Here is a 27793-nt window from a genome sequence, read left to right as displayed (position 1 = left end):
ACTAAGGCAGTTTATTGTGTGCCTCTTCTTATGTGGCTTTCTGCTGTTGCAGGGTTCTCCCTAGTGGAGGGATTCTGAACTGCACACAAATAAATATTTTAACATTCACCAGGCCGTTCAGAATTGCTGGGTCAACCACTTTTCTAACTACGTTTGCAATATTTTTGTTTGGGTATTAGAATATAAGGATAATCTGACCAAATGGTTCATTTTGGTTTTAGATTGGTTGGGAGATGGTTAAAGTTCAGGCTAGGATATGGTATTGGTCATGAGTTTATAATGTTACAGGAGATTGCACATGAAAACTAGAAAAGTCTACAGTCGCACACATTCTCAAGCAGTTATTTTTTACCAGTCATTTTATTTTGTTTTAAAATGTACATTTCTAGTTGATGGATAGATAAGTTGTAGAGCAGAGAGAGGGAGGGTGACTTATTGACGGCCGTGGAAATAGAGAACCAAAGCGTGTTCCTCTTGGAGAAAGAAATTCTACTAGTGTATCAGGGACCACAACCAGACCAGCAACACACAGCATCAAACCAAACACTGTCTATTCCAGGCATTGCTCAGGTTTAAAGTGAGATTTCCTTGCCCCTTTTTCCAAATAGGTTTGATTCAGTGTCCAGCAGTGAGGTCATAAACTGATTGGGATTAGTCTGTAAAACATGACTCATTATGCTGAAGTCTACTTCCTACTACTTCCTCAAAGTGTGCCGGTCCAAATTGGATAAAGCAAAGTGTGAAAACGCTCTTCAAAGTGCAGAGGCCCTTAACCTTCTTACCAATGGTCCATTTCAAAATAAGAAGGCGAGCCGGGAACATTGGATGAACCTTGGAAGGCAGGAAGCTCGGGAACACGAGAGATTAACACAAAACCCATCCTTGACCGGACGTTAAGTCCGAAATCAGTTCCTGCGTGACATCCTAATAAAAGGGTGTACACAAGCCGGGAGGTTTCCATTGGTGCACTGTATGTATGCTGGTCGAGTCATCCGTCATCCATCTGGGTGGACACTTAAGAGGGATGATTTGATGTCTTGTAATGGCTCATCAACATGACACTGGGGGTTTGAATAGGGACCCTATTCGGTGAAAGGTCCTACAAGAGGAATTAAAACGGTTCAGGTACAGCAGACTTCTGGAGGAACAGATGACTAAACTAATTTTAGTGTTTCTTCACCAACGCATAGACTCCTCACCGTCAACCTTTTAAAAAGTCAGTCTTTATCTAACATGTGTATTAACATGGGATAAAAAACATCATTATCTACCATGATATACATTTAACAGTTCTGCCCTCTAACTGTCTGGAACATTACAGAGCATGTGCCGAAACCGTTAATTCCCCTTTGAATCATTGATATCAAAGATTTAATGCAGATGCTCCAAATCAATATCCGATAGCATTTGATCTATCTAGGAGGTGGCACACCAGTGATATCCAAGCATATTGCATGTGCGTTTGTAATGATAAAATAAAATTAAGCCACATGACCCAAGTAAACTAGGGGATTCAGTTTCCCTTGAATTCCATAATATTAAACGCAGCATCAAAACCGACCACCAGATGGTGCTGAAGGCTCCTCCCCAGCCAGTACCGGCATGGCTAGGTACTTCCCAGGTCAGACTGGAGATGACCTTGTGCTCCAACGTAAAGCTATCCCATCCTCCTCGGACACAAACGTCCCCAGTAGGTAAGATACCACGGTTATTATGAGTGTGGTGTGCGCCCTTGGTTTTGCTATGCTATAGTGGGAGGACGTCCATATCGTGGTGGAGACTTCAGAAGTGCAATGGAAACACAGGTCATTGCTTTGATGTTATACTACAAACACGCAGTCTTGTGTCTAACTCACGTTAAACTAAGATCCGCCAGCTCCCCCTTGCAGCTGTGGTTGTCTCAAGTAGGGGCCAGTTTGCCTTTAAAGCCCGCAGGCGCAGGGACAGTAGGGGCTAACCCTTTATGTAACTGTAGTGTTGGTTGTTTTAAATTTTGTATGCGTTTTCAGGGCGTCCATGTTGGAGAGGGCACCCCTCCCCTTCTCCGGAGGATACCTCCCAGGACAGTTCCCTTTCCTTTTGAGAGATATGCCTCCACACGGGGGGCCTTTCCCACATCTGTAGTCCAGTAACATCTGGAGCTCAGGTGTGTCTGAACATTCCAACAATGACACCCAACCCCTCCTCCAGCAGAGAAAGGTAACCTCAAGGGTAGTTCCGCCAGGAGAAGTCCCGTGGAGTTTGTGTTATTTGAGGACCCATGGAGGGGAGGGGGGGAAGGATGGCAAAGGGGGGGGGGGGGGGGACCATTTGGTCTTAAAGTTGCGCTCAACTTGGGGCATCCATGGCATTGTTCAAAATGAGTACGTGTCGTCTGGTGTGAATGGCTGAATGGTTTCATAACAAGGAATGGCGGGGAATTCGTGGGGAGTGAATCCTAGTAAACGGAGAGTATATAGTTTCGTGGTTCGATGGCTTGTTAAAATGGTCACACACCAACGTTCATTCGTACCAGGACCTCCTCTCGGGGAGTGTGTGATTGCATAAAAAGGAAGAGAGGAGCCCAATCGGGAGGAGGAGGCAAGCGATGGAGAAGAAACGGATCCGACCCAAGCAAGAAGTAGGGTAGGGTCTGAACTAACCGTTGATATGGCTCAGCTGCTTCTGGACAGAAACTTCCAGCCAGCAAACAGATAAACGAAATGATCTCCTGAACGATAAAACAACCTGGTAACATGAAGCCTCCAAGTAAACAAAATCCAAAGTAAACAAAAGGTGCTGTTCCGTTGCCTTCTTCCCCTCATGCTCTGTCAATCGTCCTCCTCAACGTCCGATCAGAAGACAGGAGGAAGCAGGGGACATTGGTGGGTAGGGTAGTGCAAATCCAGCCAATCGGTGTCATCGGAATCCTCTGTCTGTGTCCTGATGTCAATCAGCATGTCCTCCCCCCCCATTTACCTGTCATGCTCCCCAACGTCCAATCAGAACACAGGAGGCGACGAGGCTGACCAATAGTAGGCAAGGGAAAAAAACAACAGTCCACGCCATCCACCAATGCGGCGTCCATCCTCGTCTGTCCCCTCCTCCTCCACCTTCTCTTCCTCTTCCTCTTCCTCCCCGTCCCGCGGATCAACAACAACCCATCCCCCTTCCTCCTCCACCTCCACCACCTCCTCCTGCTCCTTGTCCAACTCCTCCTCCACCTGCTCCTGCTCCTCTTCCTCGGCCCTCCTCTCTCCCGGGATCAGCAGAGGCAGCGGCGGTCGCTCTTGGTCACCTCCTCGGAGGAGTGGACCACGTTGGGCACGAAGCCGCTCTTGACGCCCTCCCAGCCCTCCTGGATGGTGATGTCGCCCGAGCGCACCAGGGCGAAGATGTCCCGCGTCAGCTCGGTGAAGGCGTGCTCCACGTTGATGGCGTCCCGCGCCGAGGTCTCCACGTAGCGCATGCCGTACGCGCCCGCCAGCTTCTCCGCCTCCTGCCGGGTCACCTAGGAGACGCGGAGACGGTTGGTTTATGGAGGTTATTCAGAGAACATGGGGCTGCTCGATTATTTTTGAGTTTGAAATCATGATGCATTTATGCAGCTTTTCTCTCCAAAACAATACTTTGTAACTGAGAACTTACCCCTTAAAAAAATACACAAAATGTTCAAAGAGAAAATATATAATATAATATAATATATATATGCAGCTGTTATTTTAATGAATAAAATAAATATGCTAAAACATAAAACAAAATAAAATTGTTTCAACTCGATTATATTAGTTTGACGTAAAAACGCGATAAAGTGTGATTAATTCCACAGCCTTAGTGGGGGTATGATATGACTTCCACTATAGGTCACAGGAAGATGGCTGAGTTATAAGCCAAAGATATCTGGTTAAGGCCCTATCCCATTTCTACCACTTACCCTTTCCCCTTCCCCCTCCCCCTTGTTTTGAAGGGGTAAGGGGTAGAAATGGCATGGGCCTAAATATCTGATTGAATGATCATTGTTTACTATAGTATTAAAGCCCCACCTGACGCTGGGCCTCCAGGTCGCACTTGTGGCCGACCAATAGGAAGACGATGCTGTGGGGCTGCACGTGGCTACGGGCCTCCTCCAGCCAATCGTGGACGTTCTGGAAGGAGCGGCGGTTGGTGATGTCGAAGAGGAGGAGCCCGCCCACCGAGTTGCGGTAGTAGGCCCTGGTGATGGACCTGCAGTGGGGGTCCGGGGGGAGAGGGGAGTCATGAGAGGGCCCCTGTGCATCCGTGAGGTTGAACGCTGACACAAGCCGTTACTAAATCTATCCTTGGGAGTGGACAGTATTCACCAATAAGATACCCCCCCCCCAATCGGGCAAACCCCACCCCCACAAGGCAAGGCAAGGAAAGGCAACTTTATTTATGTTTCCACTTTTCATTCACGAGGCAGACTCAAAGTGCTTCACATAGAAACATTGTCATAAAATAAAATAATAGGTACGTCAAAGAAATCAAAGGTTAAAAAATACATTGTCATGTATAAACAGTCTCTATGGTATCAGATCATGCATTAACAGTCTATTTGGTATCAGATGATGTATTAAGAGTAATAATATTAATTAGATACATGAAAAGCATTTTAGAAAGTGCAATATATTTAAGATTTTGCAGAAAGCTAAAGCAAACATTAAAGCCTTCACTCTTCAGTCTTGTTTTAAAAGTCTTAAATCCTCAGGGAGTTTATTCCAGCTATTTGTTGCACGGTAACTAAATCCTGCTTTCCCATGTTTCGTGTTTACTCTGCGGATAAGTAACAGATTGGTGTCAGAAGATCTTAGTGGTCTGGAAGGCTTATGTAGTGGAAGCATATCAGTTATATACTTTGGCCCTAAACCATGTGGGGATTTATAGCTTAGCAAAATTATTTTAAAATCAATTGTCTGACATGCAGGGAGCCAATATAACGATTTAAGAATTGGTGTAATATGTTCACATTTTTCACTAACACGTTTTCCTCGGGAAACCCTGCACATAGTTGATCCCTCCATGAAACATGTGGGTGGACAACCTTCCCCCTATTTGTGATGTCACTAATAGTGACATCGCTACATGGCTCTCAGGCCCCGTTTACACGAGGACGCTTGTGGGTAAAAACAACAAAATATTTTATCGGAAGGGCCTTTCGTTTAGACGGTGACAGTTTTTTTGGGGCATAAAAACGCATAAATCTGAAACCACCCTCCAGAGTGGAAAAGTTGAATACGCTCCGCCGTAGCGTTTCCGTCCAGACTGCCAAGACGAAAAACACTGCTCAGATCTGCTCACGTCGCGTACGCGTTTACGTCACATACATGTGCCAGTACAAGAAAATAAACAAACATGTCCGATTATTTCCATGCGTCGGACCTTCAAGCTGCTCTGGCAGCTCTAACAAGCGTACAGGAGTCTTTCCATGAAATGTAAAGGATATGTACAGATAGCATTACTGAACAGAGAAGGATCTTTTTGGTTTTTGCGGCACGGATAAGAGAAGAAGGAACATTCTACGCATGCGCTCAGACATGGCGGTGTTGTGTGGTAGTGTATCACAGCACCACCTAGCCGCCTGGCATGCATACCCAATCGAATTCCACACACTTTTGCGTCACCTTATGCACGCAGATTTCCTCCCGAAAACGCTCGTCTAAACGCAGAATAAAAAGTGAAGACGCGACGCCACTTTTGCGTCTTCTGTTCAGACCGTCATCGTGTAAACGTAGCCTCAGTGACTACCCACGACGTCGGGGTCACACCTGCGATAAAAGAGGGACCCTTGAAGACGGGGCTGTAGAGCGCCTGAAAGTTATGTTTGGAGGGTGTAAACAACCCCTAATGCGGAAGACGCAGAGGTCAAAGGTCGTTTGAGGTTTCATGTTGTGTAAAAGACCGCTAGGTATGCAGTACAGAAGAAGATGCAGATGAGCTCATTGAAAACAAATGACCTGACACTGAGGCAGGAAGGTGAAGACATGAGAAGAGGTGAGGAAATGAAACAAGAAAGTCACAAGGACAGACTTGTTAGACAACAGACGCTCAGAGCTATATTTACCAGGAGGAGATCCAAACCGGCTGAGTTAACAGGGAGACGAGACAGAGAAGAGAGGGTGTTTGAGAGAGGAGTGGGGGAGGAATAGATGAGTGTTGGTTGAAGGAGGAGGGGGAGAGAGAAAGAGAGCATGCCATAGAGAAAGAGAGAGAGAGCGAGAGAGAGATGGAGAGCAATGGACCTTTTTCGTCTAGTGGCCATCTTGATTCTGCATTCCGTTCCCCTCCTCAGCCAGCGTTCAGAACCAAGATGGCAGCTGGGTAAACAAGGCCCATGGCTCCAACATAATACATTCAGGGGCTCACTGCCTTCAAATCTAATTTGAGTTGTATACTTGAGGACATTCTGTGAAGCATTATACTTGCACATTGTAATCCAACACAAATTGAGACCCCCTGAATATGTAATAATTATTTCCACAAATGAGGGGTAATTTCAGAGAGATTAGTGAGAAATAACAGGAGTTTCAGGAAAGATTCTAAGGGAGAATCTTTCCTAAGGAAGAAGACGAGTCTGATTTCAGGTTTATGCATACAATCTTTCACTGTAGAATTCTGGCTCTGTTTTGGAACGGTGTGATCCCAAACAGCTCAACATCACAGCTAGCCTCGCACGGAAAGGGCCCGTTCACCAGAGACCCAAGCTGCACAGATGAAGGTGTCCCGTGGAGAGCCTGTCACCACTTCTAAACTGAGCATCCCCGTCTGGGAGGAATATGAGCGCTTGTGATTGGCCGCCGGGTGCCGGAGGCTGCGGTTGCCACGGCGACGCAGAACGTGCTGACAGGTGAGGTGGCTTGCCTCCTACCAGGAGGAAGGTGAGCAGCCAGATGTAATAAAGTGTCTCGTCAATCTGAAAGTTTGAGAGCGAGAGGGTGTGGGGGGGGGGGGGGGGGATTTTTTCCCTTAAGTATGCAAGGGTGTATGCGTGTATTTGAGTGTTGGAAACCTGCTCTAATCACCTGAGACTGCGTGTGTGTGTGTGTGTAATAATGAGCACTGGGGCGTGTTACTCTTCCTAATTGCATATTGAAGTGACCCACATAATTACACGCAAGTCATTTAGCTCTTCACTCTTTTATCCAACGCCACTAAGTGGGAATTGGCTTTCAGGTGCGTGCCGTTAAGGAGGAGGCATGGGGGTCAGGGGGCATCTTGCTCTAGGAATGCTTACTGGTTTACGGTGCCGACTTTGGGAATGGAACCCACCACCATCAGGGTGGGAATGAAGCATTCAAACCACTACTAGACTATCCTGCACCTCGTACACAGGTCGAAACCAGACTGGGATCAACTGCTGGGTCTCTCTGAGGTCGAGCCTGCCTGACTAGTACCCAAAGCAGTAGTCTCTGGGCTATTTGTCCTACTATTTCTAGACAACGGAGTCGACCGTGTTTAATGTTAAGTGTAGTTCGCCTTGCTTCAACAACCCGGGGCGCCTCGTGGTCCGTGCCCGTCCTACAGTGGAAACCGTCACAAAAACGTACTAATGGTGCTAACAGATCCTTCCATATGGCATTCCAGTCCATGTTCAGACTTGCTGTACTGATGTTATATAAAATGGCATTTAGAGTGAATTGGACTGAAACAGTATGTAAGTAAAATGGTTAATTAGTGGATAGGATAAGGGTGAAGTTGACATGCTAACGTGCTGTAGGTAGCCTGTGGCTCGCTGCGTTAGCTTAGAGGTCAGGTTGTTAAACTGGCAGGCAGGATACTGGGTTCATTGTAACCTGGAGGCGTCCTATCACCAACTGCCCTTTCATGACATTAATCTGCATGTGCACACATGCACATTGCCTTCACTTTCACCTTTTCTCAATCTTATTGGTAGGCTGAACTGACAGTTGTAGGAAACACCTGTTACCTAGAATGAACTCTTCCTCTGAAACACATCAGCTATTGTTACACAACACACACACACACACACACACACACACACACACACACACACACACACACACACACACACACACACACACACACACACACACACACACACACACACACACACACACACACACACACACACACATTAAAGTAAGGACAACGCCCTTACTTAATATATACACACAACAAGCACATTACCTGAAGCGCTCCTGCCCCGCGGTGTCCCAGATCTGCAGTTTGATCCTCTTGCCGGGTTCTATCTCCACGAGGCGCGAGAAGAAGTCCACGCCGACCGTGGGGTCCGACACCTGAGCGAAGCGTCCCTCGGTGAAGCGGCGGATGAGGCAGGACTTGCCCACGGTCGAGTCCCCGATGACGATCAGCCGGAACTGGTACAACCATATCGCCTCCATGGCCGCCTCGTCTATCGCGATCTGGTGACGGTATAGTGAGTGAGAAAAGTGTATGTTAAACGATAGCGCTCCGTCGCAGAGCGGATATTGTTGAAAATAACTTGCTCTCCAGTCTCGTCCCCCCTCCCCCCACGTCTCTTCCAGACGACGATGGTGTGGTTAAGGTTTACAACAAAAACATTAAAAGCAAGAATACACGAGAGCCCTTTGTTTGGAGTGGGTCACAAAAACAATCGCATCTTCAATTTAATCTCCCTTTCGATTCGTCTCAGTAAAGTGTGACTGCAAGCACACGCGCACACATGCACGCAGGCGCACACACACACATGCACACACACACTCGCACAAACACACGCGCACACGCACGCACACACACACACACACACACACACACACACACACACACACACACACACACACACACACACCAAAAAATATGCGCCTGTTGTCGACTCTTCAGAAAAGTGTGATTCAATTATCACCACGTGACGGGCGCCAGACGCGAATAGACCGCTGCCTCCACACGGGTCGACTGATGTTTGAACGCAGAGCTATTTAGAAATAATCTCCAAACGGCTCTGTTTTAATGAGGTGGACTTTTCCAAACGTTTGCGGTGACCTAAATCTTCGTCCTATTGGCCTCGTCCTCAATAAAGGGCTAATTATTAAACTTGTGTGTCCCCCCTTAACCTCAGCCTCACGTGGTCTCAGACTATAGTGAAACATGTCAAACTGTTATTGTGCGCAAAAAAATGCCCAGACTGGCGCAAAGGGCCACTGCGATCTGCGGACAATGAATTGCCCCCCTGGTTGATGGTGGGCTGTAAAACCAGCGGTGTTTAATTTACTGCAAGGGCTATTTTACCCCCAACCCCACTAGCAGGGGGTTGGCGATTGCGTAGTTGGGTTGGTATGCGATCAGAGGCCAGATCCCCGGCGGACAGGACAGAGCTAGGGCCTGCTGTCGCCTCAACCCCGCGTCGCCCCCACACCGGGTGCATTTAACTAATCGAATAGCTATGTCTAACGTGTCTAATATGTCTAATATGGCCTCCATAGGTGTTGGTTTGTAAAGTTCTCCGTGTTTTTGTGAGTCAAAGTCTGCGTGACATACAGGTCAGTTTGAACCGCCCCTGCAGGGACCGAGTCCTATGAAGCGGATCATTCTAGTGGGATCGTAGTACACAATCACATCCCACCACCACCCCACACCAAACTCAAACCACCAGACGGGAAAACAAACCAAAGCAGCCGATATAATATGAAGGTTCTGATGTCCACCAACGTCCCTGATTAAAACGTGCCCGCCTGCTCTCCTTCGGCCCTAAAGGAGATGGATTTCTTTGGGTGATTTTGCTATAACAACACAGAAAAACGTCCGACTAAATACAGATATAGGCCTGCGACGCTAAAACCAGAGGATCCAGAGCCTGAACCATGCTGGTGTCACCCATCACCTCCTTACGTTATAGCGCCGTTCCGGAGCGGGCTTTAACAGGCGCTCAGCTCCATGGCGCAGAGACCCTCAGGAAACACCAAATCCTCCGGAGGGACCCCCAGCAGCGACCTCCAACCCGGGAGCAGTGTGATCAACCGCGGTCTGAAGCGGTGGATCTCCTCGTAGGGAGACGGGCCCTGTATGAGATGGCAGGGAGACGAGGCAGGTGCAGCACGAATCCTTTGCGCGTTCACACCGCCCCCCGCGCGATCACGATCCACAGCCGCCACCGTGCGCACGGAACCAGGTGGCTCAGATTCCGGTGTAAAATACACCGTCTTTTTCTCTCCTCTAAGAGAAGCTCCGTGGCGGTGCTGGTGTGGGGAAAAGGCTACGCGTCGCGTAGTGTGTGTGTGTGTGTGTGTGTGTGTGTGTGTGTGTGTGTGCGTGTGCGTGTGTGTGTGTGTTAGTGTGTGTGTGCGTGCATGTATGTGTGTGTGTGTGTGTGTGTGTGTGTGTGTGTGTGTTGTTCGCTTATGATGAAATGGCAGCGGCTTCAGATAGCCTGACTCATCCCGCATCAGCACCACTGCCGTAATGCGCCGTGTGAACGTGCAGAAATAAACCGTAAACGCTTGTGTTCTTGGTAAAAAGCGCACGGCAGTCAGACGCGGCCACGGTATTTTATGGTTTTAATGGCTCTGGCTATTATATGTTAGGCTATATGACCTTACAATAAAAAAAATAGAGATGCTCTTGTTTTGTTTCATTTTGTTAGTGAATTGTAGTCTTCATCACGGCTGTGATGATGATTGTGTTTGGTTCAAATAGGGCGGCAGATGGAGACAAAACGCGCTGACTCCGTTCAGAGCAGCTCGTGGAACTGTTGGTCTGCGCTATGCCTAGAAACGCCCTTGCCTCAGACAGACATGTTTCATCAACTTCGTTTTGCGTCCCGATAGATAACAGTATTCTCTCATGAATGTGTCACAGACAAGAGAAAGAAAAACCGAGAAAGAGACATGCTTTTGTCATGCCATCAAACCACAACTATTGAGAGAGCGAGAGAGAGAGCGAGAGAGAGAGCGAGCGCCTGTCAGTATTTGGAGAGATAAAGAGACAGACAGGATTGAGTGAGATACAGGCGTAGTGTGTTCAGGGAGGAGGAGGGAGGAAGGAGGAGGAGGAGGGAGGGGCGTCCCTGGGGCTGGGAGAGATGGCACCACAGAAAACAAACAGACCGCAGGCGTCTCATTCAGAGAGAGAGAGAGAGAGAGAGAGAGAGAGAGAGAGAGAGAGAGAGATAGAGAGAGAGAGAGAGAGAGAGAGAGAGAGAGAGAGAGAGAGAGAGAGAGAGAGAGAGAGAGAGAGAGAGAGAGAGAGAGAGAGAGAGAGAGAGAGAGAGAGAGACACACACGCACACATGCACAAGCACACGCACACGCGACGCACAAACACGGAGAGAGACCCAAAGGGAGGGTGAGAGCGGTGTGACACGGGTCGAGCACACAGAGCAGAGACCAAACCTGTTGGTGAGTTGGTTGTCGCTGTACTTTGCGATGGCAATTTGAAAATGTTTGTTTTGGGGTGGAATAAGTTTTAAACTGAATGAATTGGATTTCGATCTATACAATTTGCCAACGCGGGAACCAAAACGCAAACAGACTTTGTTCGAAGGTGAAACACGTTCTAGGACCGATGCTGAAATAATCTTCCATAAAAAAATAATCTTGTCTTTTTGGGGTCGTTTTTACCAAACCCCAGTCCGGACGTCATGCAGCAGGAGCGGCTGCTCAAGGTGCTGGTGATCGGGGACCTGGGGGTTGGGAAGACCTCGGTCATTAAGCGCTACGTCCACCAGGTCTTCTCCCAGCACTACCAGGCCACCATCGGGGTGGACTTCGCCCTGAAGGTCCTCAAATGGGACCACAAGACGGTGATCCGGATGCAGCTCTGGGACATAGCAGGTACGTTCAAGTCCGTGGTCAGAACTAGTCTTTACCTCAGTCCGCAATGAGATTGGGCCTTCGTGTTTTAACGTGACTTCGTAGGTATAGATGTTTTGAATGTTTCTTTTAACTTCATGTCGTGTCATGCAACCTCTGCTTGAGAAGGTCCGCTTAGAAAAGAGCTGGAGGAATAAAGTAGGATATAATTCCTGCCTTTAGTATTCGTGTGTGTTTTGGCACTCACTCACCTACTCACTTACAATAGGCGTCTATATTCTAGGGCTGATAAAGATTTTGGTTCACACACACACACACACACACACACACACACACACACACACACACACACACACACACACACACACACACACACACACACACACACACACACACACACACACACACACACACACACACACACACACACACACAGTGGACCTTAGACTGTCGTGAAAACATGCAGGAGCAGACTGTGTGCGAGCGTATTTGCGTGGCACTGGAAGCGTGCTGTCAAATTAGGACCGGATTGGCTCCACTGTGACCACATAATTGAAGGAATTGTCTGCGTGTTTACATGCATGTTTCGTGTTTATTATGTGAAGTCCCTCTGTCTCTCTTGTGTCTGAATGTGTCCCCCTCTCTCTGGATTACATCTGTCAAACACAGCAAAGGAATGTGCTTACTACAATATTGTGTGTTTGTCTGTGTTTATGTGCGTGTGTCGTGTGTGAGTGTCTGTGTATGTGAGACATTTTCCACGTTGTATAAATAGGGCAGTATCCTCAAAACTAACTTCTCTCACATGAGTTGGATATACCAGCATGAACTGGAACAAACCACACACACAGTTACACACAGACACACCCAGTGTAATTGTAAAAATCACGGGTTTGCATGCAGGTTTGAAATTAAAGGTGTGCAGTGAGACTCACACACGCACACACATGCACGTGAACTCAGACACACACACAAACGCACATATACATGTGAACTCAAACACACACGCACACATGCACGTGAACTCAGACACACACACACACACACACACACACACACACACACACACACACACACACACACACACACACACACACACACACACACACACACACACACACACATTTTATCAGTTCAGGATTACATAAAAATAAAGATCACACAATCCATAACAGAGGCATAAACATAGTGTTGCTCATGTCTTCTCATTCAGATGACCATAGATAATCTAATTTACTGTCCATGTCAAGAGCCCTGGATGCTTCTGTATGAACTATCATCTTTATTGACATCGGCAAATCTTATTTATTTATCAGAGGGAATACTATCAAACAACCGATGGGAAGTAACAGAGTTCAAATTCTTTGTTACTAGCCTACTTTAGTACAGTTTTCTGGTATCTATACTTTTCTTGAGTAATTATTTCCTGAAAACTTTCTACTTTTACTCACTACCTTAAAAACCGGCTTGTTAATTTAGTTTTAATACATTTGAGGGGAATCAACGATTATTATTTTAATTTGCATCATTGCTCTCCTTCTCAACATCAAGGCCGATTTCCATCTAAACGGACGGGACAATACCACATAAAGATGGTCCCTTATGGCGCGTTTCCACTGCAGGGTGCGGAACGGATCGGTTCGCAAAGGTGCGGTACGGGTTGCGTTTCCACCGCCAAAAGTGGGTGTGACCCGGACTTAGCCGTACCCGTTTTGGCCTCGTTTTCAGGACTCCTCCATTGGGGTACTGAAAACGAGACGAGACGCCTGAAAGGGTCCCGGGAAATTCTAGCTACACACCCCCTCCGTTGATTGGTATACAGAATCATCACTTCCGGGCGACGTGGGGATAAAAACAAACAAACAGTAGCCTCGAGGTATTATCCTTTACAATTAACATGTCGCGTAAAACGCTTGCTTGGGCGAACAAGGAGGTGGAGACGTTCGTCTGCATTCTTGGGGAGGAAGACGTCGTTTACGATGTTTACGTAGCTGCCGCGGCGATCGACATCCGGCCTACCTTAAAGGGTACTGTCGGCAGTGGAAACGCAACCTCGGAACTGTGCTGGGCTATACCGCCCCCTCCCTACCGCACCTTTGCGAACCGATCCGTTCCGCACCCTGCAGTGGAAACGCGGCATTAGTGTATCCATCAGTACAAAGCAGGCACGACAGATGTAACAAGACGAAAACTAGGTAGAAGAACAAGACGAGTGAGACCCCACCTTGTACAAATGGAGAACTACCGCAGAACTTGTAGATTTGCACATTCAAGTTAATTATTTTTAAAAAGTTTTGTTCATTATTTTTTGTCTATTTTTTATTTTATTAGAAGTAAGAATGGTTTAAGAGGTTCAGTTAGCCTTGCACAAAAAAAGCCAGTATCAATATCAGAGGGCTATTGCTTACTTTTATACTTAGTTACATAAGTACATTTTAGAGTCTGTACTTTTACACTTCTACTTAAGTATTGGAATCATACTTTGACAAGCATAAAAGTAGAAGTATTTTACCTCGGCAACAACCGAAGCTCCAAGATCATAGTGATTCTCCCTTTTACTGCTACCTCACTCTTCGTCCCACCCTTCCATTGTCCTCTCCTCACCCTCTCACCTCCCTTTCTCCCCCGTCCACCTGCTGCCCCCTGCAGGCCAGGAGCGCTACGGCAACATGACGCGGGTGTACTACCGGGAAGCGGTGGGGGCCCTGGTTGTGTTCGACATGACGCGCCTCTCCACCTTCCAGGCAGTCTTGCGCTGGAAGGGAGACCTGGACTCCAAGGTGGGTCAACAGATCATTTTACGTTTTCAATAACAATGAGGAAAATGTAACAGAAAAATATACATTAAAAGTAATTATTGTTTATTTATTGTTTCGTTGTTTCAATGCCTCTATATCTACTTCCTGTTTGTGGCAGGTCGCCCTGGGCAACGGTCGGCCGGTTCCAGCTGTCCTATTGGCCAACAAGTGTGACCAGCGGGGGCAGGGCCTGTGCTCCAAGCTGCCTAAACTGGAGAACTTTTCTAAAGACCACGGATTCGTCGGCTGGTACGAGACCTCCGCTAAGGTGAGCCAACAGCTGTGTTAGCTCGGCCTCTAGCTTGACCTTTAGCTTAGCCCTTAGCTTATTTGAATTACTTAGCTGTAGGCTTTGCCTGTAGATTAGCCATGTTATCTTGGCTATTATCTCACATATCAGTTTAGCTACGGTGCTAATCTGATGACCCTGCCATAGATGACCCTGGTACTGGCCAATGCTGTTAGCGCTGAGAGGAAAAGAACAGGGAAGAAAAACATTTGCTGCAAAGCTTTATTGACAGTCGAGTCTTTCAACCACACTTAATAGCAGAGGTAACCTTATCCCACTTCACCTTTTATTGCATCAGTTCTGGTGTGTGTGTGTGTGTGTGTGTGTGTGTGTGTGTGTGTGTGTGTGTGTGTGTGTGTGTGTGTGTGTGTGTGTGTGTACCTCAGTTCATCCTTTCACTCTTTTTCTGCCTCAGACACTCTTCAACCAATCCTTCTGTCTGTGTAGTCTCTCTTACTCCCTCTCTCATCTCTCCATCTTCCTCTCTTGACCAATCAACTCCTTCCCTTACTCCTCCACCTTGCATCACTCAAAATCTGTTTCCATGGCGTCTGCTCCGTTGCCAGGACAACACCAACATTGACGCGGCCATGACCCGTCTGGTGGAGAGCATCATGGCGGTGGAGGAGGAGCTGGCGGTCGCTGCCGGCAACGGCAAAGTGAGCGACCAGACGGACTCCGGCGTGCTGGTGCTGCCCCGCCTCCATCACCACGACGCCCCAGAGAGGCAACTCCCAGGATGCACTGGGTGCCCCACCCTACGGCCCAAGAATCACCACGCCTACGACTGAGAGCAGGAGGGTGGGTGGGAGAAGGGGGGAGGGAGGTTGGGGGGGGAGATGGGAGAGAGAGAGAGAGAGAGAGAGAGAGAGAGAGAGAGAGAGAGAGAGAGAGAGAGAGAGAGAGAGAGAGAGAGAGAGAGAGAGAGAGAGAGAGAGAGAGAGAGAGAGAGAGAGGTGGAAGAAAGTGAGAGGGATGAAGGAGAATGAAAAGGAGTTATGGGACATCTTGCTCTAGGACAGGGTCCCTTAACCTTTTTTACTGATGCCCGGTATTTATTCCTAAATCTATGCGGCCCTGTGACCAATGCTCCACTGCCCGGTACAGGTCCGCGGACCGGTGGTTGAGAATCCCTGCTCTAGGATCTGTGCAGGTTGACTGCAGGTATTGCTGGATCAAAGCCAGATCCATTGCCATCTCCCATGATGTACATAACGTTGGAAGCTTCCAGAACTTGTCTGTATGAAGACATTGTGAGCCACTGGAGAGAGGTTATGAACCGCTGCCCTTGCGTTGTTCTCTTTGTATATACAAACGACTACATTTAAATAAATCACACATGATGTTTCAACTTTCTGAGCCCTTCTGAAAATATTTTGAGAGTTTCATGATAAGTCTTTATATGTTAAAATGACTCTGATTGCAATTGCACTGCAATTTGTTACTAGTAGGTGAGGGTTAAGTGTTAAACATAACACTAAAGGCAATTCAATGTAAAAAAAATACATTTAAATGTATAAATTACTTGAAAACCATTAGATAACTAGAAAATCCATTTCCTGCAGAAAATGCGGTGAGTGCTGTAGTGCAAAGTGAGGTTGAAAATATTTTTTAAAGGAGACAAATTATGAAAACAACACTTCCTGGCATTTTGGGTGTTGTTTTGGGTCTCTGGCAGGCACGTGCAGAGGGGGGGGGCTATGGGTGCCCGAGCCCCTGCCCTTTTCCCTCTGAAGGACCAAAGTGCCCTTTTGAGTGGTCGTTTAAATTGTCAATGCTTTGTAAATTACACATGAACAATTAAACGTTAACATGTGAATCAATTATTCGAGTATAAAAACTTCAACGGTAATGATATAGAAGTAAAGTTTTTACTTTGTAGCCTTGTTTACCAGGGCCGTGCAGAGACCCTTTGAGGGGCAGGGGCTCAAATTAAAAAAAGGGCACATGTGTGTTCATGAACTCATCAGAAGTGGATTGGTGTTGATATCTATAAAACAATTAAGCTATTACAAAATAAAAGCCTTGAATACGAATTAGCCTAACTATACACAATGTATACGTGGACTTTAATTTTTTTATGTTTTTCTATTAAACACAGGGTGGTGGGAACTCCACAATGAGTTTATGAACGAATCAGAAGTGGTTTGTTGTTGATATCTATAAAAACAAGTGAGCTATTAAAATAAAGCCTTAAATATGGATGCAATACATGCACTGAAAACTTTTGCATTTTTTAAAAACAATTAAAAGTCTTTCTTTAGAATGAGGGGTAGTGGGGACTACAAAACGAGTACATAAACACATCAGAAGTGGTTTGATGTTGATAGGAATGAATTTCGAGTGAGTTATTAAGAATTGAAAAAAATTACGTTGCACTTTTTGACGGTCCCTAAGCACTTGACGCTATTACAGATACAACCCCGGAAAATCGACGAATGTCGAATATAAAACCAATTTCACCCCGTTCTGCCGGAGACACTGAGACAGAGTAGACATGAAACGGATTTGGCCATGTCATGTGGCCAAGTAGTTACTACAGAGTATACAGATTAAATATAACGATGTATGCTTTCCCTTTGCAATTTCAAAAGGTTTCCCAGATAGGTTAGCTGTATAGGCTAGCTGGTAGGCTATAGAAAATAAACCGAGTGGTAGCCACTTTCACAGGTCAGTTAAAACGATGCTTGTTGAAAAGCTTTTGCTGGCAAACATAGGCCTATAACTTCAAAATGAGACTACAAAACTAGATAACTGTTAGTTTATTTAGCATTATCAACTTTATGGTTTTGGAAACAACTGTCTGTGTCTGACTCTGTAGTGATCTTACCCTGCGTTGTACCGTCTCTTAAACAACAAGCGCATCTTGCAGGCAGGCAAATTGTGAAAGGTCACGTTGATAGCCTATGACGTCACTCAGCGGCAGCAGCGCACTGAGCGCCGGTAAACAAGGCTACAAAGTAAAAACTTTACTTCTATATCATTACCGTTGAAGTTTTTATACTCGAATAATTGATTCACATGTTAACGTTTAATTGTTCATGTGTAATTTTACAAAGCATTGACAATTTAACGACCACTCAAAAGGGCACTTTGGTCCTTCAGAGGGAAAAGGGCAGGGGCTCGGGCACCCATAGCCCCCCCCTCTGCACGTGCCTGTTGTTTACCGGCGCTCAGTGCGCTGCTGCCGCTGAGTGACGTCATAGGCTATCAACGTGACCTTTCACAATTTGCCTGCCTGCAAGATGCGCTTGTTGTTTTAAGAGACGGTACAACGCAGGGTAAGATCACTACAGAGTCAGACACAGACAGTTGTTTCCAAAACCATAAAGTTGATAATGCTAAATAAACTAACAGTTATCTAGTTTTGTAGTCTCATTTTGAAGTATAGGCCTATGTTTGCCAGCAAAAGCTTTTTCAACAAGCATCGTTTTAACTGACCTGTGAAAGTGGCTACCACTCGGTTTATTTTCTATAGCCTACCAGCTAGCTATACAGCTAACCTATCTGGGAAACCTTTTGAAATTGCAAAGGGAAAGCATTACATCGTTATATTTAATCTGTATACTCTGTAGTAACTACTTGGCCACATGACATGGCCAAATCCGTTTCATGTCTACTCTGTCTCAGTGTCTCCGGCAGAACGGGGTGAAATTGGTTTTATATTCGACATTCGTCGATTTTCCGGGGTTGTATCTGTAATAGCGTCAAGTGCTTAGGGACCGTCAAAAAAGTGCAACGTAATTTTTTTCAATTCCTTAATAACTCACTCGAAATTCAATCCTATCAACATCAAACCACTTTCTGATGTGTTTATGTACTCGTTTGTAGTCCCCACTACCCCCTCATTCTAAAGAAAGACTTTTAATTGTTTTTAAAAATGCAAAAGTTTTCAGTGCATGTATTGCATCCATATTTAAGGCTTTATTTTTAATAGCTCACTTGTTTTTATAGATATCAACAACAAACCACTTCTGATTCGTTCATAACTCATTGTGGAGTTCCCACCACCCTGTGTTTAATAGAAAAACATAAAAAAATTAAAAGTCACACGTATACATTGTGTATAGTTAGGCTAATTCGTATTCAAGGCTTTTATTTTGTAATAGCTTAATTGTTTTTATAGATATCAACACCAATCCACTTCTGATGAGTTCATGAACACACATGTGCCCTTTTTTTAATTTGAGCCCCTGCCCCTCAAAGGGTCTCTGCACGGCCCTGAATGTGACGCTTCAGAACCTAAAATCCCGTTTCTCCCCGTTGATACGACAACACATAACCGGCGTTTTCAGAAATCTCCACTTTGGTTTTTAGAATGATCGTTTTCTGTGATAAGACAGGGCCTCGGACAGGGGGTGTTGCAGCACCCCCAAAACCCCTACTTCCCGCGGTACTGGGTGCAATTTACAGCTGAATGTAGTGCCATGTTGTTAAACGAAAACCTACGCTAGCCTGGCTCGCTCTCGCGCATCTCTGTTCGCGCTCGTGCATGATTGCGCGTCCAGGTACTTGGAATGGGTGGAGTCAGAGTCAGCGTTGAAGGAGAGGGGGTAGGACCATTTGAGTTGTGTATTTTCAAAATCTGCTGGCGTTTCGCAAATCGCGTACCCAACCTTTAAACAGGGCTAAACGGTAAAGACGGCTTTTCAGGCAGGCAGACTATCATCGGATGCGAGTTGGGTGTCTTGATGCTGATTTCATGGTTTAAAGGCACCCAGTGCAACTTTCGAGGCTTAAAAATAAACATTCAATTTCTAGTCTTTTTTTACACGTAGTAAATAATAATACATTTAATTTAGAGGCGCCTTTCAAGTAAGTAGTAAGTTTCAATAACTCAATAACTCCATACCATTAGCCTACATACCGACATTCAAGCAGCAAAGATGAGACGTCGTTGTGTGGTGAGAACTGATAGAAAATCGATAACAACAACAATGCCGCCATTTCTTTATTTTTTGTAACCTACAATAAATAAAGCAGGCTTCCAGTCAATGGAAAAATGGCTTCTCCCCACCGGCGATTGTTGTTGTTTACGATTTTCTATCAGTTCTCACCACACAGCGACGTCTCATCTTTGCTCCTTGAATGTCGATATGTAATGGTATGGAGTTATTGAAACTTACTACGTGTAAAAAAGACTAGAAATTGAATGTTTATTTTTCATTGAATGTTTACATAAAGTTGCACTGGGTGCCTTTAAAATGGGGGAAAATAGACTGCTCAAATACGTTTGCCTATTAAAATATACCTTCTTTAGACCGTTTGTACCAGAAGGGGGCGCCAAAAGCAAAGTTTTACCTCTAGCAGTGCTAACATACTATTCCCTTATGTAATTTCCTGATTTTCTCGCCCCAATCCATCTCCATAATGTAGGCCAGGGCTATTCAACCTCCTTAACACGTTGGCCGAAAAGGAAAACCACTGGGGGTTCATGGGCCACACAGAGTAAAACTACGTGAATGAATCGCTACAAATAAATCGTACTTAAAGTAGTGTTAACTTAATATATATTGTACTACTACATTGAATAAACTTGTCAGACGCATTCCTTCCTTCCTCATTTTTAATCGTATCATTATAAAATATTTTGTTCTCACATATTTTGGACACGTGTTTAGAATTAAACAATGTTGCTTGAATCATCATAAAACAGAACTGCTGTACATATGAGACATTTTGAGCCAGTGTGTCAGTGAGAAAGATTGCACTGCCTTGTTTGCCTAGTTTGGCTCATCCTGAGACACTCATGCAGCTTCTCATAGGTCATGGAGCAACGTGCCCTTGTTCTGATGGCATTCATATTAGAAAAGCTAGACTCACACGTATCAGTTGAGCCAAACATTGTCAGAATAAGTGATGCCAATTCCTGATTGTGGGGTACTGATACTGGCTAGTATCACCGGCACACAGAAACCTGATTTGCATGCAACTATGTTTCTCCTTTATTTTATTTATTTTTTGCATGCAACCTCTTGCGGGCATGAAAAAAATTAAGAAGGGCTGCATTTGGCCCACGGGCCGCTAGTTGAATAGGCCTGATGTAGGCTATAGTTGTGACGGTTGTGGGTTCGAAACCCATACACTCAGTCCACCTGTTGTCGTATTTAAGCAAGAAGTGTCTGAATAGCCTACCTGCTATTTGATGCTGTATAGCTGAATTCACTGTGAATTAATTTGTTTATTTAGAAATGCAGTGCATAAGACAAACTGACCCTGGAGGAAGATCTGTTTGGGTCAATAAAGGAACCAGCAGCCCAGTGGAGAGTTGCGAAGGGCAGAGTTCTCCAATTAGACTTCGTTCCTGGCATAATTTAACAGTTTTGTCTCCCTTTTGAGCGGGAGAACTGAATAAACAAACACACACACTGCTCATATTAAATATCAATTAAATATGCTTTCCATCTGTGCCCTTGATCTCCCAATGCTGGCTTTTATCAGTTCACTCAAATATTCCATTCTGCCTTCAATCTGTTCTCCTTGAAGTGATGTTTTTAAGGATGTTCATGATTTTAGTTCATAAAATATGATCAAGTGTGTATGTGGTTGGAGGTCTGCCACGACATAGGGTAAAGAGAGATTGTATTATTTTTTTAACTATTTTGTTTAATTTTACATTTTTACATTTAGGGCATTTAGCAGACGCTTTTATCCAAAGCGACTTAAATAAGTACATTTGTCATGAGAAGTGAAACAAAATATCGCTGTCAGTACAGTAGAGATGTTCATAGAACCAAATGCAAGTACTAACAATCGCTAGGCTAACCCATTCCCCCTGTACAGCAGGTGTAGCAGCTACTGCAGATGCTACACAATTAGTACTATAAAAAAGTGCACATTAAGTGCCAGGACGTACAACATACGGTGGCCGGAAGGGGCTGGTTGGCAGAGTCGAGGTGAACTCTGAACAGGTGAGTTTCATACAGTACATACAACTTACATAGGCCTACTTCACTTTATGTTGGTTTTCAGCGTAAATTGCTTACATGTGATTGACAGGTGTTATGAGACTGCCGTTGCCAGGGATCTCCCCCTTCTAGTTGCCATGGAAATAGTGGAAACTTCCCATTATCCTACCTGCAGATGGCGCTGAATCTCAACCGAAGGCTAACCAAACTCTTCAACGTTATAAACACTCCTTAAACTTTTGACATTGCTCTATGATAATAATTATTATATTTTGGTTTACAACACATGCAGTAGGCCTTATATGGGTTATTGGTACATATTTTCTAATTTTTTACAATTTCACAAAAAAATTGTAATCCTTTGGATAAAGTATTATAACGGATTCAATTATGAATCGAATTGTTTGTTGGATTGTTGGATCTGTGCGCCGACTTCTTTTTTATTGTTTTCTTCTCTGACGATTTGTTAAACACCGTATATAGCGATTATTTTGTAGTATCTCAGTAAATGAGACATTTCTTCTTACAACGTTGCATGCCTAATCCCCCCTCACGCACACGCACACACGCACGCACGCACGCACGCACACACACACACACACACACACACACACACACACACACACACACACACACACACACACACACACACACACACACACACACACACACACACACACACACACACACACACACACGTTAATGAGTAATCGCCGGCAAGTGTTTCTGGCGCAATGCCAGAACGCTATCATTCCACTGTGTTTGTGTGTGTGTGCGTGTGTGTTTGTGTGTGTGCGTGTATATGTGCGCGTGTGTGTCAACCTTGTGGCTATTTAAACAGAACACAGACAGGGACAACAAGCTCTAGCCAACAAAGAAACAACACACGCGCACACGCACGCGCGCGCACACACACACACACACACACACACACACACACACACACACACACACACACACACACACACACACACACACACACACACACACACACACACACACACACACACACGGTGTGTGTTGTCTACACACCGGGACTTGCTTCTCCTCCTCGGTTTGACTCTGTCATAAATCCGCGTGTAGGCGACCAGATCTGGTTATGCCTCATTCCGCTGTTGCCTGTGGTGACCCAATTCCTTGCAATTAGCCAACAAAACACACGGAACAAGCAGGATTTAAATGACGCCTGGTTATTGTCTGGGCACATTGCAAAGAATCTAAATGCAGCACATCACATGAGTGAAACAATAAGTGAAATGTTTTATTTGTGTTAAACTCACGATATTTTTTATATACACACACAATTCCGGTCCGGTGAAATAAAATATTGGTGATGTGCTGGTGGATTTTCTGCACATCTGCTGTATCAAATGGTTTGTTTCACAGCTCGAGTCAAACAAGGACACCATTTATTATTAAATTATTACGACCTTAAATTCAGATGTTTTAATCTATCCTCCAGTGTGATGAATAGAGACCGGTCGCGCCTTACAATAGATCCCGTTATTTGTCGGGGGTCAAATCAGATAGGCGAGCCTATAATACCCTCACCCCACAACAGTCTTGTTTGAATCATTTCCTACATACATTCCTTTGCGACGCCAATCCGAGACACCTTAAAACCCCGCTCACAGTCTGGAGCTCTCGTCCAATAGACTTGGAGCGAGATCAGCTGATTTTTTCACGCTGCCATTTTGTCCGGCGGAGCAGCAGCCAGTCAGTCGGTGTTGTAAAGCGGTGCCGAAAGCCACGACTTGGGAAAGACTTCCACGCACACACATACACACGCATACACACACACCAACCCTAAACCGGAGAGCGCCAGGGGATCCAACCGACCGATCATGTGTAAAAACGATCCGATCTTCATGGCGGAAGACAAAAGTTGTTGAGACTCGGGAGCGCAGGAGGAAGAGGGATCCGCGAACGAACCTGTCATTCGGATCACGGCGGCGGGCCACAGACTCGGGATTTTCGGACTGTCAGACCCCAGAGGCTTGGCTGTCTGGGCTGCATTCCCCACTAGCATTGTGGTGGCTATCCCAGCGAGCTAACAGAGGAATATACTCTTCACTTGTTTCATTTCTGGTGGAAAGCAACCCGGACACAATTGCCCAACCCCTGAGGTAACAGGACCCGTTCAGTCTAAAGGAGTCCCTTCTTCGAGTCCACACCACTTTTCCCTCGTCGCTCGGGGGAGCTGAGAGCGAACACTCCCTGCGGTACCAGGGCCAAGGCTCATGTGGACCAGTGGACGTGGAGGACCCGGGATGTCCGGTTCAGAGCTGGGCTCAATACTCTGATTTATAACGGACCCTCTTCGTTACTAGGTGATTGATCGGACTTGTAAATCGCTTATTTGAACCAACAACAGGACGTACAAGTCAGGCCAGCTATGTGCATTTGTGGCCAGAAAGTGATTTTCAGTGTTTACAACTTCCACCGTGGGACTGTGTCCGCCGGGTTCGAGTCCTGCAACACTAACATTAGCTAACGTTCATACAAACCCCTTTTTAGACTAGACTCGTTTGTTAGTCCATAGGTGAAGTTAGTGTGGAGGAATAAAAGTGTCGGCCTACCGCTGAGCACCCAGTCGGGACAGGCTTGAGATTTGAATGTTGGGGTTTTAATACCGAGCTTATTCGACACATTCTTTGCCTTTTGGATTATTGCGACCTGTGACCTGTCACACACGGCGATCACACGGCACATACTTCCCTGCGTTAACCTTAAAGTGGCCGAAACGACCTCATCCGGAGGTGTATCTGCCCACCGCTGGTACTTGTACTTGTGAGTGGAGTCACGTAACGATCCCTGAGGGAGCAATCAATCGATTTGATCATTATTGGGCTATTTTAGCTGAGTGGAGGAAAGGAGCTTAGAGAGGAGAATGTCGGGCCAATCCATCACGGACCGGATCGCCGCCGCTCAGCACAGCATGACCGGCTCAGGGATCAGCAAGGCGGTGTGTAAGGCGACCACTCATGAAGTCAGTGGACCAAAGAAGAAACATCTGGATTGTGAGTATGGGACTACATATAGGCTTTGTCTTATTTTGATCGTCAGCCAACAGCGGCTTTCATGAGCGTAACACACCGAACCCGGACGCTCGCTGCCCCAAGTTCCGCAACGCACATTCCAGCGGACCGCTCTGGTGGTTAGCGAGACCAGTGATTCCATCAGAGGAATACTACCAGCGCGATATGCGGGAAGGGGGGCGGCGAAAGAGATCTTTTTTTTTTTTTTCTGGTAGGCGTATGAAAAACTACAGCCTTGAGTAACTGCAGTGGTTTCCAAAAAAGATTAGACTCGTCAGGTCGTCAACGATCTTCGTCCACCACTCGCAATAGGGTGGGATGTAACTAAGATGTATTGGGACGTCGTCAGTATATGTTGTGACGTCAAAACAACGTGTGATGATGAGTTGCCGATTCCCACCTCATTTTGAAGTGGTCCTCTAAAACCAGACAATCCACTATTGCCTAGTGCTTTGTCTGGTGGTCTAGTGGTCGCCACAGAAGTGAATCCTAGCCTACACTTCGTGTTTGTGTGGTATATAACAACACATGCACAAATAATGAGTAATATAGAAGTTAGGTGATGCTTGGGATGGTGCACAATGCGTGTATAAGTCGTTGTGAGTCATTTAGCGCTACACACATTCATCTTTGATTAATCAGCGTCCACTCTACAGATAATGGTACAAATAAAAAAAAAGCGAACGGCGATGTTTAACCTCTCCGCTGGGTCAACTTTTCCTCAGAGCCACTATGCGTCCCCGCTAGCTTAATCATTAGCAGGCATCGATCTCTCCGCGGTGGCTAGCCTTGTGTTTACCGGTGGTCCAGGCCAGGGGCCTCTGCAGCTGAACACGACATGTAGGCCTACGTGTGTTGGCGCGTGATCGCTACCCAAGTTCAGCAAGCCAGTGACCTCACGGTGAGGTCACGAAAAGTCCTCGGAAACACTCTTCTCTCTCTCTCTCTCTCTCTCTCTCTCTCTCTCTCTCTCTCTCTCGAGTTTGGTTTCTCCTTGGCACTGGTCTTGTGCGGTCGTCTTGGCAGCAGTGTGTGTAGTCTATGACATCACCAGGACTGGCCTTTGCATGCAGACATAATAAGCGAGAGGTCCCACTCTGTCAGACCCACTGGCACCCAGCAGTGGGCTTTGGTAGTGCTGGGCGTACAAAAGAGTGTGTGTTTGTGTGTGTGTGTGTGTGTGTGTGTGTGTGTGTGTGCCACAGCCAAGTTGTGACTTCATCATCACTTGAGCCCTTCACTCAAGGCTTCCGCCGGGCCCTAGGTTTGACCGTTGTCATGGTTACCTACACAAGCGGCCACGAGGCGAGGAAGTTCACTCTGAAAGGAAAGCACTTTGAGTGACGGGAACAGCAGGCGGCCATTTTTGCTGCAAATCAGTAAAAAAGAGAGGGGTTGTTGATAGAAACAATTATTTCCTCTATTTGTTTGTTTTTTTTTGGTTAGGTTCTGGTTTTTTAATTGGCGGTTGGGCCTTTTTTAATCATGGCCTCTACACAAAAGCCAAGAGGAGCCTGGCTTATATTCAGACAGCTTAAGATAAACTGCAGTTATTTAGAGGGGGACTGTTGGAAGCTGTTAGAGATGCGGAATGACACTCACTCTCACTCTCACTCTCACTCTCACTCTCACAATCAAACTGAAAGACTCAGTTTCGAAAAAACAAGAATCAGTATTAAATTAACCGCCGTCCGGATATGCCAAATTAGAAGGCAGTAAAAGTGAGGTAGCCTGGGACAGACAGACAGACAGACAGTCAGTCAGTCAGACACGTCTCCCTCGCCACTGGTTGGATGGGGTGAGGGTGGTGGTCGAGTGGGGTGCAGCCAGATAAAGGGGATGAACCTTTCCCTAACTGCATGCAGACCACTGATTGTGTGTGTGTGTGTGTGTGTGTGTGTGTGTGTGTGTGTGTGTGTGTGTGTGTGTGTGTGTGTGTGTGTGTGTGTGTGTGTGTGTGTGTGTGTGTGTGTGTGTGTGTGTGTGTGTGTGTGGGGGAGATAGGGGTTTCAGTGTTTAAAATGAGACCGTTGCAAATGTGTGTGGGTGCGTTCCAAATCAACACTTTAACCATCTCAGCTCGTATACTCAGGTGTACCTAATCCTTTGAATTGATCAATACATCACAACCAAATAAACAGCGGTGATTCATTGTGTTAATCATTCATTTCACTGTAAACCACGGTGAAGTGCATATAAAAAAACCTGATGTCTAAACCACATCGGGGTTCTGTGTGTATGGTTGGGAGGCGGGCCGCAGTGTCAGATCATCATGGTGGTGCTGCATACTGCTGACATGTATTCCGCGTTCGGTGTAGACGTCAGAGAGTGGGTGTGTGTGTGTGTGGGGGGGCGTGTGAAAGAGAGCTGGTTTGAGGACAAGGGAAGTATGTGGGTAAATAGAGGCGGATACGGTCCCAAGGTGTCTCTTGAGGTGTGTGTGTGTGTGTGTGTGTGCATTGTTGTCAGGTTATTTTTAGATGTGCTCTTTCGGAGCCTCTGGTTGACTTCAAATGCGAATGTGTTTGACACTCGCACTCATACAAGACGGCGTTACCACTTTCACAGGCCAGACATTATCACACAAAATGTATAATTAATGAATGTATTGTTAAATTACAGCGGGCTCTTTGTTAGCCTAAAATAATTAGAAAGGGAGAGACACAATGGCAGTATTCTGTTGATGTAGCTTTATCGTGTAATGCCTCTAGCAATATGTTATGCTGTTAGCTCAAGGATGTATTGCAGTTTCATGTGAAACAGTTGGGACAAAGACAGACAGGATTGCAGGCAGACTCAGACTGACTCAGTCAGACAGACAAGCAGACTCAGACAGACAGATAAAGCGAGAGAGAGAGAGAGACAGGCATGGAGGGAGGTCGATTGACACTTATGAAGTAAAATTCTGACGATGACTAATGACAAAAATCAATTTGTTCATAACGTCACAACAGTGAAGTGAAAGCGAAAGATCTAATACTAATATTTTTGGCAAGTTCTCAAAATGTGATGTTACTGC

At 45.9% G+C, this 27793-nt stretch overlaps 3 protein-coding genes across 9 annotated transcripts in view; 2 read left to right on the top strand and 1 right to left on the bottom strand.

The window, feature by feature from the left end:
- Nucleotides 1-262: 262 nt before the first annotated feature.
- On the bottom strand, nt 263-8963 carry LOC130369779 (ras-related protein Rab-39B). Of its 2 annotated transcripts, none has more exons than XM_056575328.1 (4): nt 8786-8963; nt 8143-8378; nt 4023-4203; nt 263-3490 (listed from the first exon to the last, which is right to left on the bottom strand). In XM_056575328.1, exons 2-4 carry the CDS (start codon nt 8355-8357, stop codon nt 3245-3247), a joined length of 642 nt encoding a protein of 213 aa, XP_056431303.1. In that variant the 5' UTR covers nt 8358-8378; nt 8786-8963; the 3' UTR covers nt 263-3244. The 2 variants fall into 2 exon arrangements, with proteins under 2 accessions (XP_056431303.1, XP_056431302.1); XM_056575327.1 differs by lacking the exon at nt 8786-8963 and adding an exon at nt 8556-8651.
- A 2107-nt stretch (nt 8964-11070) lies between these two features.
- On the top strand, nt 11071-15626 carry zgc:162171 (uncharacterized protein LOC565931 homolog). Of its 2 annotated transcripts, XM_056575325.1 has the most exons (5): nt 11071-11327; nt 11560-11762; nt 14391-14521; nt 14658-14807; nt 15395-15626. In XM_056575325.1, the coding sequence occupies exons 2-5, from the start codon at nt 11570-11572 to the stop codon at nt 15617-15619; spliced, it is 699 nt and encodes a 232-aa protein (XP_056431300.1). In that variant the 5' UTR covers nt 11071-11327; nt 11560-11569; the 3' UTR covers nt 15620-15626. The 2 variants fall into 2 exon arrangements, with proteins under 2 accessions (XP_056431300.1, XP_056431301.1); XM_056575326.1 differs by having other exon boundaries at nt 11071-11762.
- Nucleotides 15627-23226: 7600 nt separating this feature from the next.
- The window catches only part of si:ch211-200p22.4 (phosphatidylinositol-binding clathrin assembly protein), a 47854-nt gene continuing 43287 nt past the window's right edge, over nt 23227-27793 (top strand). For 3 of the 5 annotated variants that reach the window (XM_056576263.1, XM_056576261.1, XM_056576262.1), the window contains exon 1: nt 23240-24756. In XM_056576263.1, coding sequence (XP_056432238.1) covers nt 24627-24756 — 130 coding nt within the window. In that variant the 5' untranslated portion in view covers nt 23240-24626. Of the gene's footprint in view, nt 24757-27793 lie in introns of all 5 variants that reach the window. The other 2 variants (XM_056576265.1, XM_056576264.1) reach the window with 2 other exon arrangements.

This window comes from Gadus chalcogrammus, chromosome 17 (assembly GCF_026213295.1).
Source record: "Gadus chalcogrammus isolate NIFS_2021 chromosome 17, NIFS_Gcha_1.0, whole genome shotgun sequence".
Lineage (NCBI taxonomy): Eukaryota > Metazoa > Chordata > Actinopteri > Gadiformes > Gadidae > Gadus > Gadus chalcogrammus.
Note: the sequence above shows the minus strand (reverse complement) of the source record. Positions and strands in the feature narration are given on the sequence as shown.

Coding starts and splice junctions, on each gene's coding strand:
- LOC130369779 (XM_056575328.1), bottom strand. CDS start 8,357: ATGGAGGCGATATGGTTGTACCAGTTCCGGCTGATCGTCATCGGGGAC. Junction 4,204..8,142: donor GCGGGGCAGGAGCGCTTCAG/GTAATGTGCTTG, acceptor CCCCCACTGCAG/GTCCATCACCAGGGCCTACT. Junction 3,491..4,022: donor ACCTGGAGGCCCAGCGTCAG/GTGGGGCTTTAA, acceptor CGCGTCTCCTAG/GTGACCCGGCAGGAGGCGGA.
- zgc:162171 (XM_056575325.1), top strand. CDS start 11,570: ATGCAGCAGGAGCGGCTGCTCAAGGTGCTGGTGATCGGGGACCTGGGG. Junction 11,763..14,390: donor GCAGCTCTGGGACATAGCAG/GTACGTTCAAGT, acceptor TGCCCCCTGCAG/GCCAGGAGCGCTACGGCAAC. Junction 14,808..15,394: donor GGTACGAGACCTCCGCTAAG/GTGAGCCAACAG, acceptor CTCCGTTGCCAG/GACAACACCAACATTGACGC.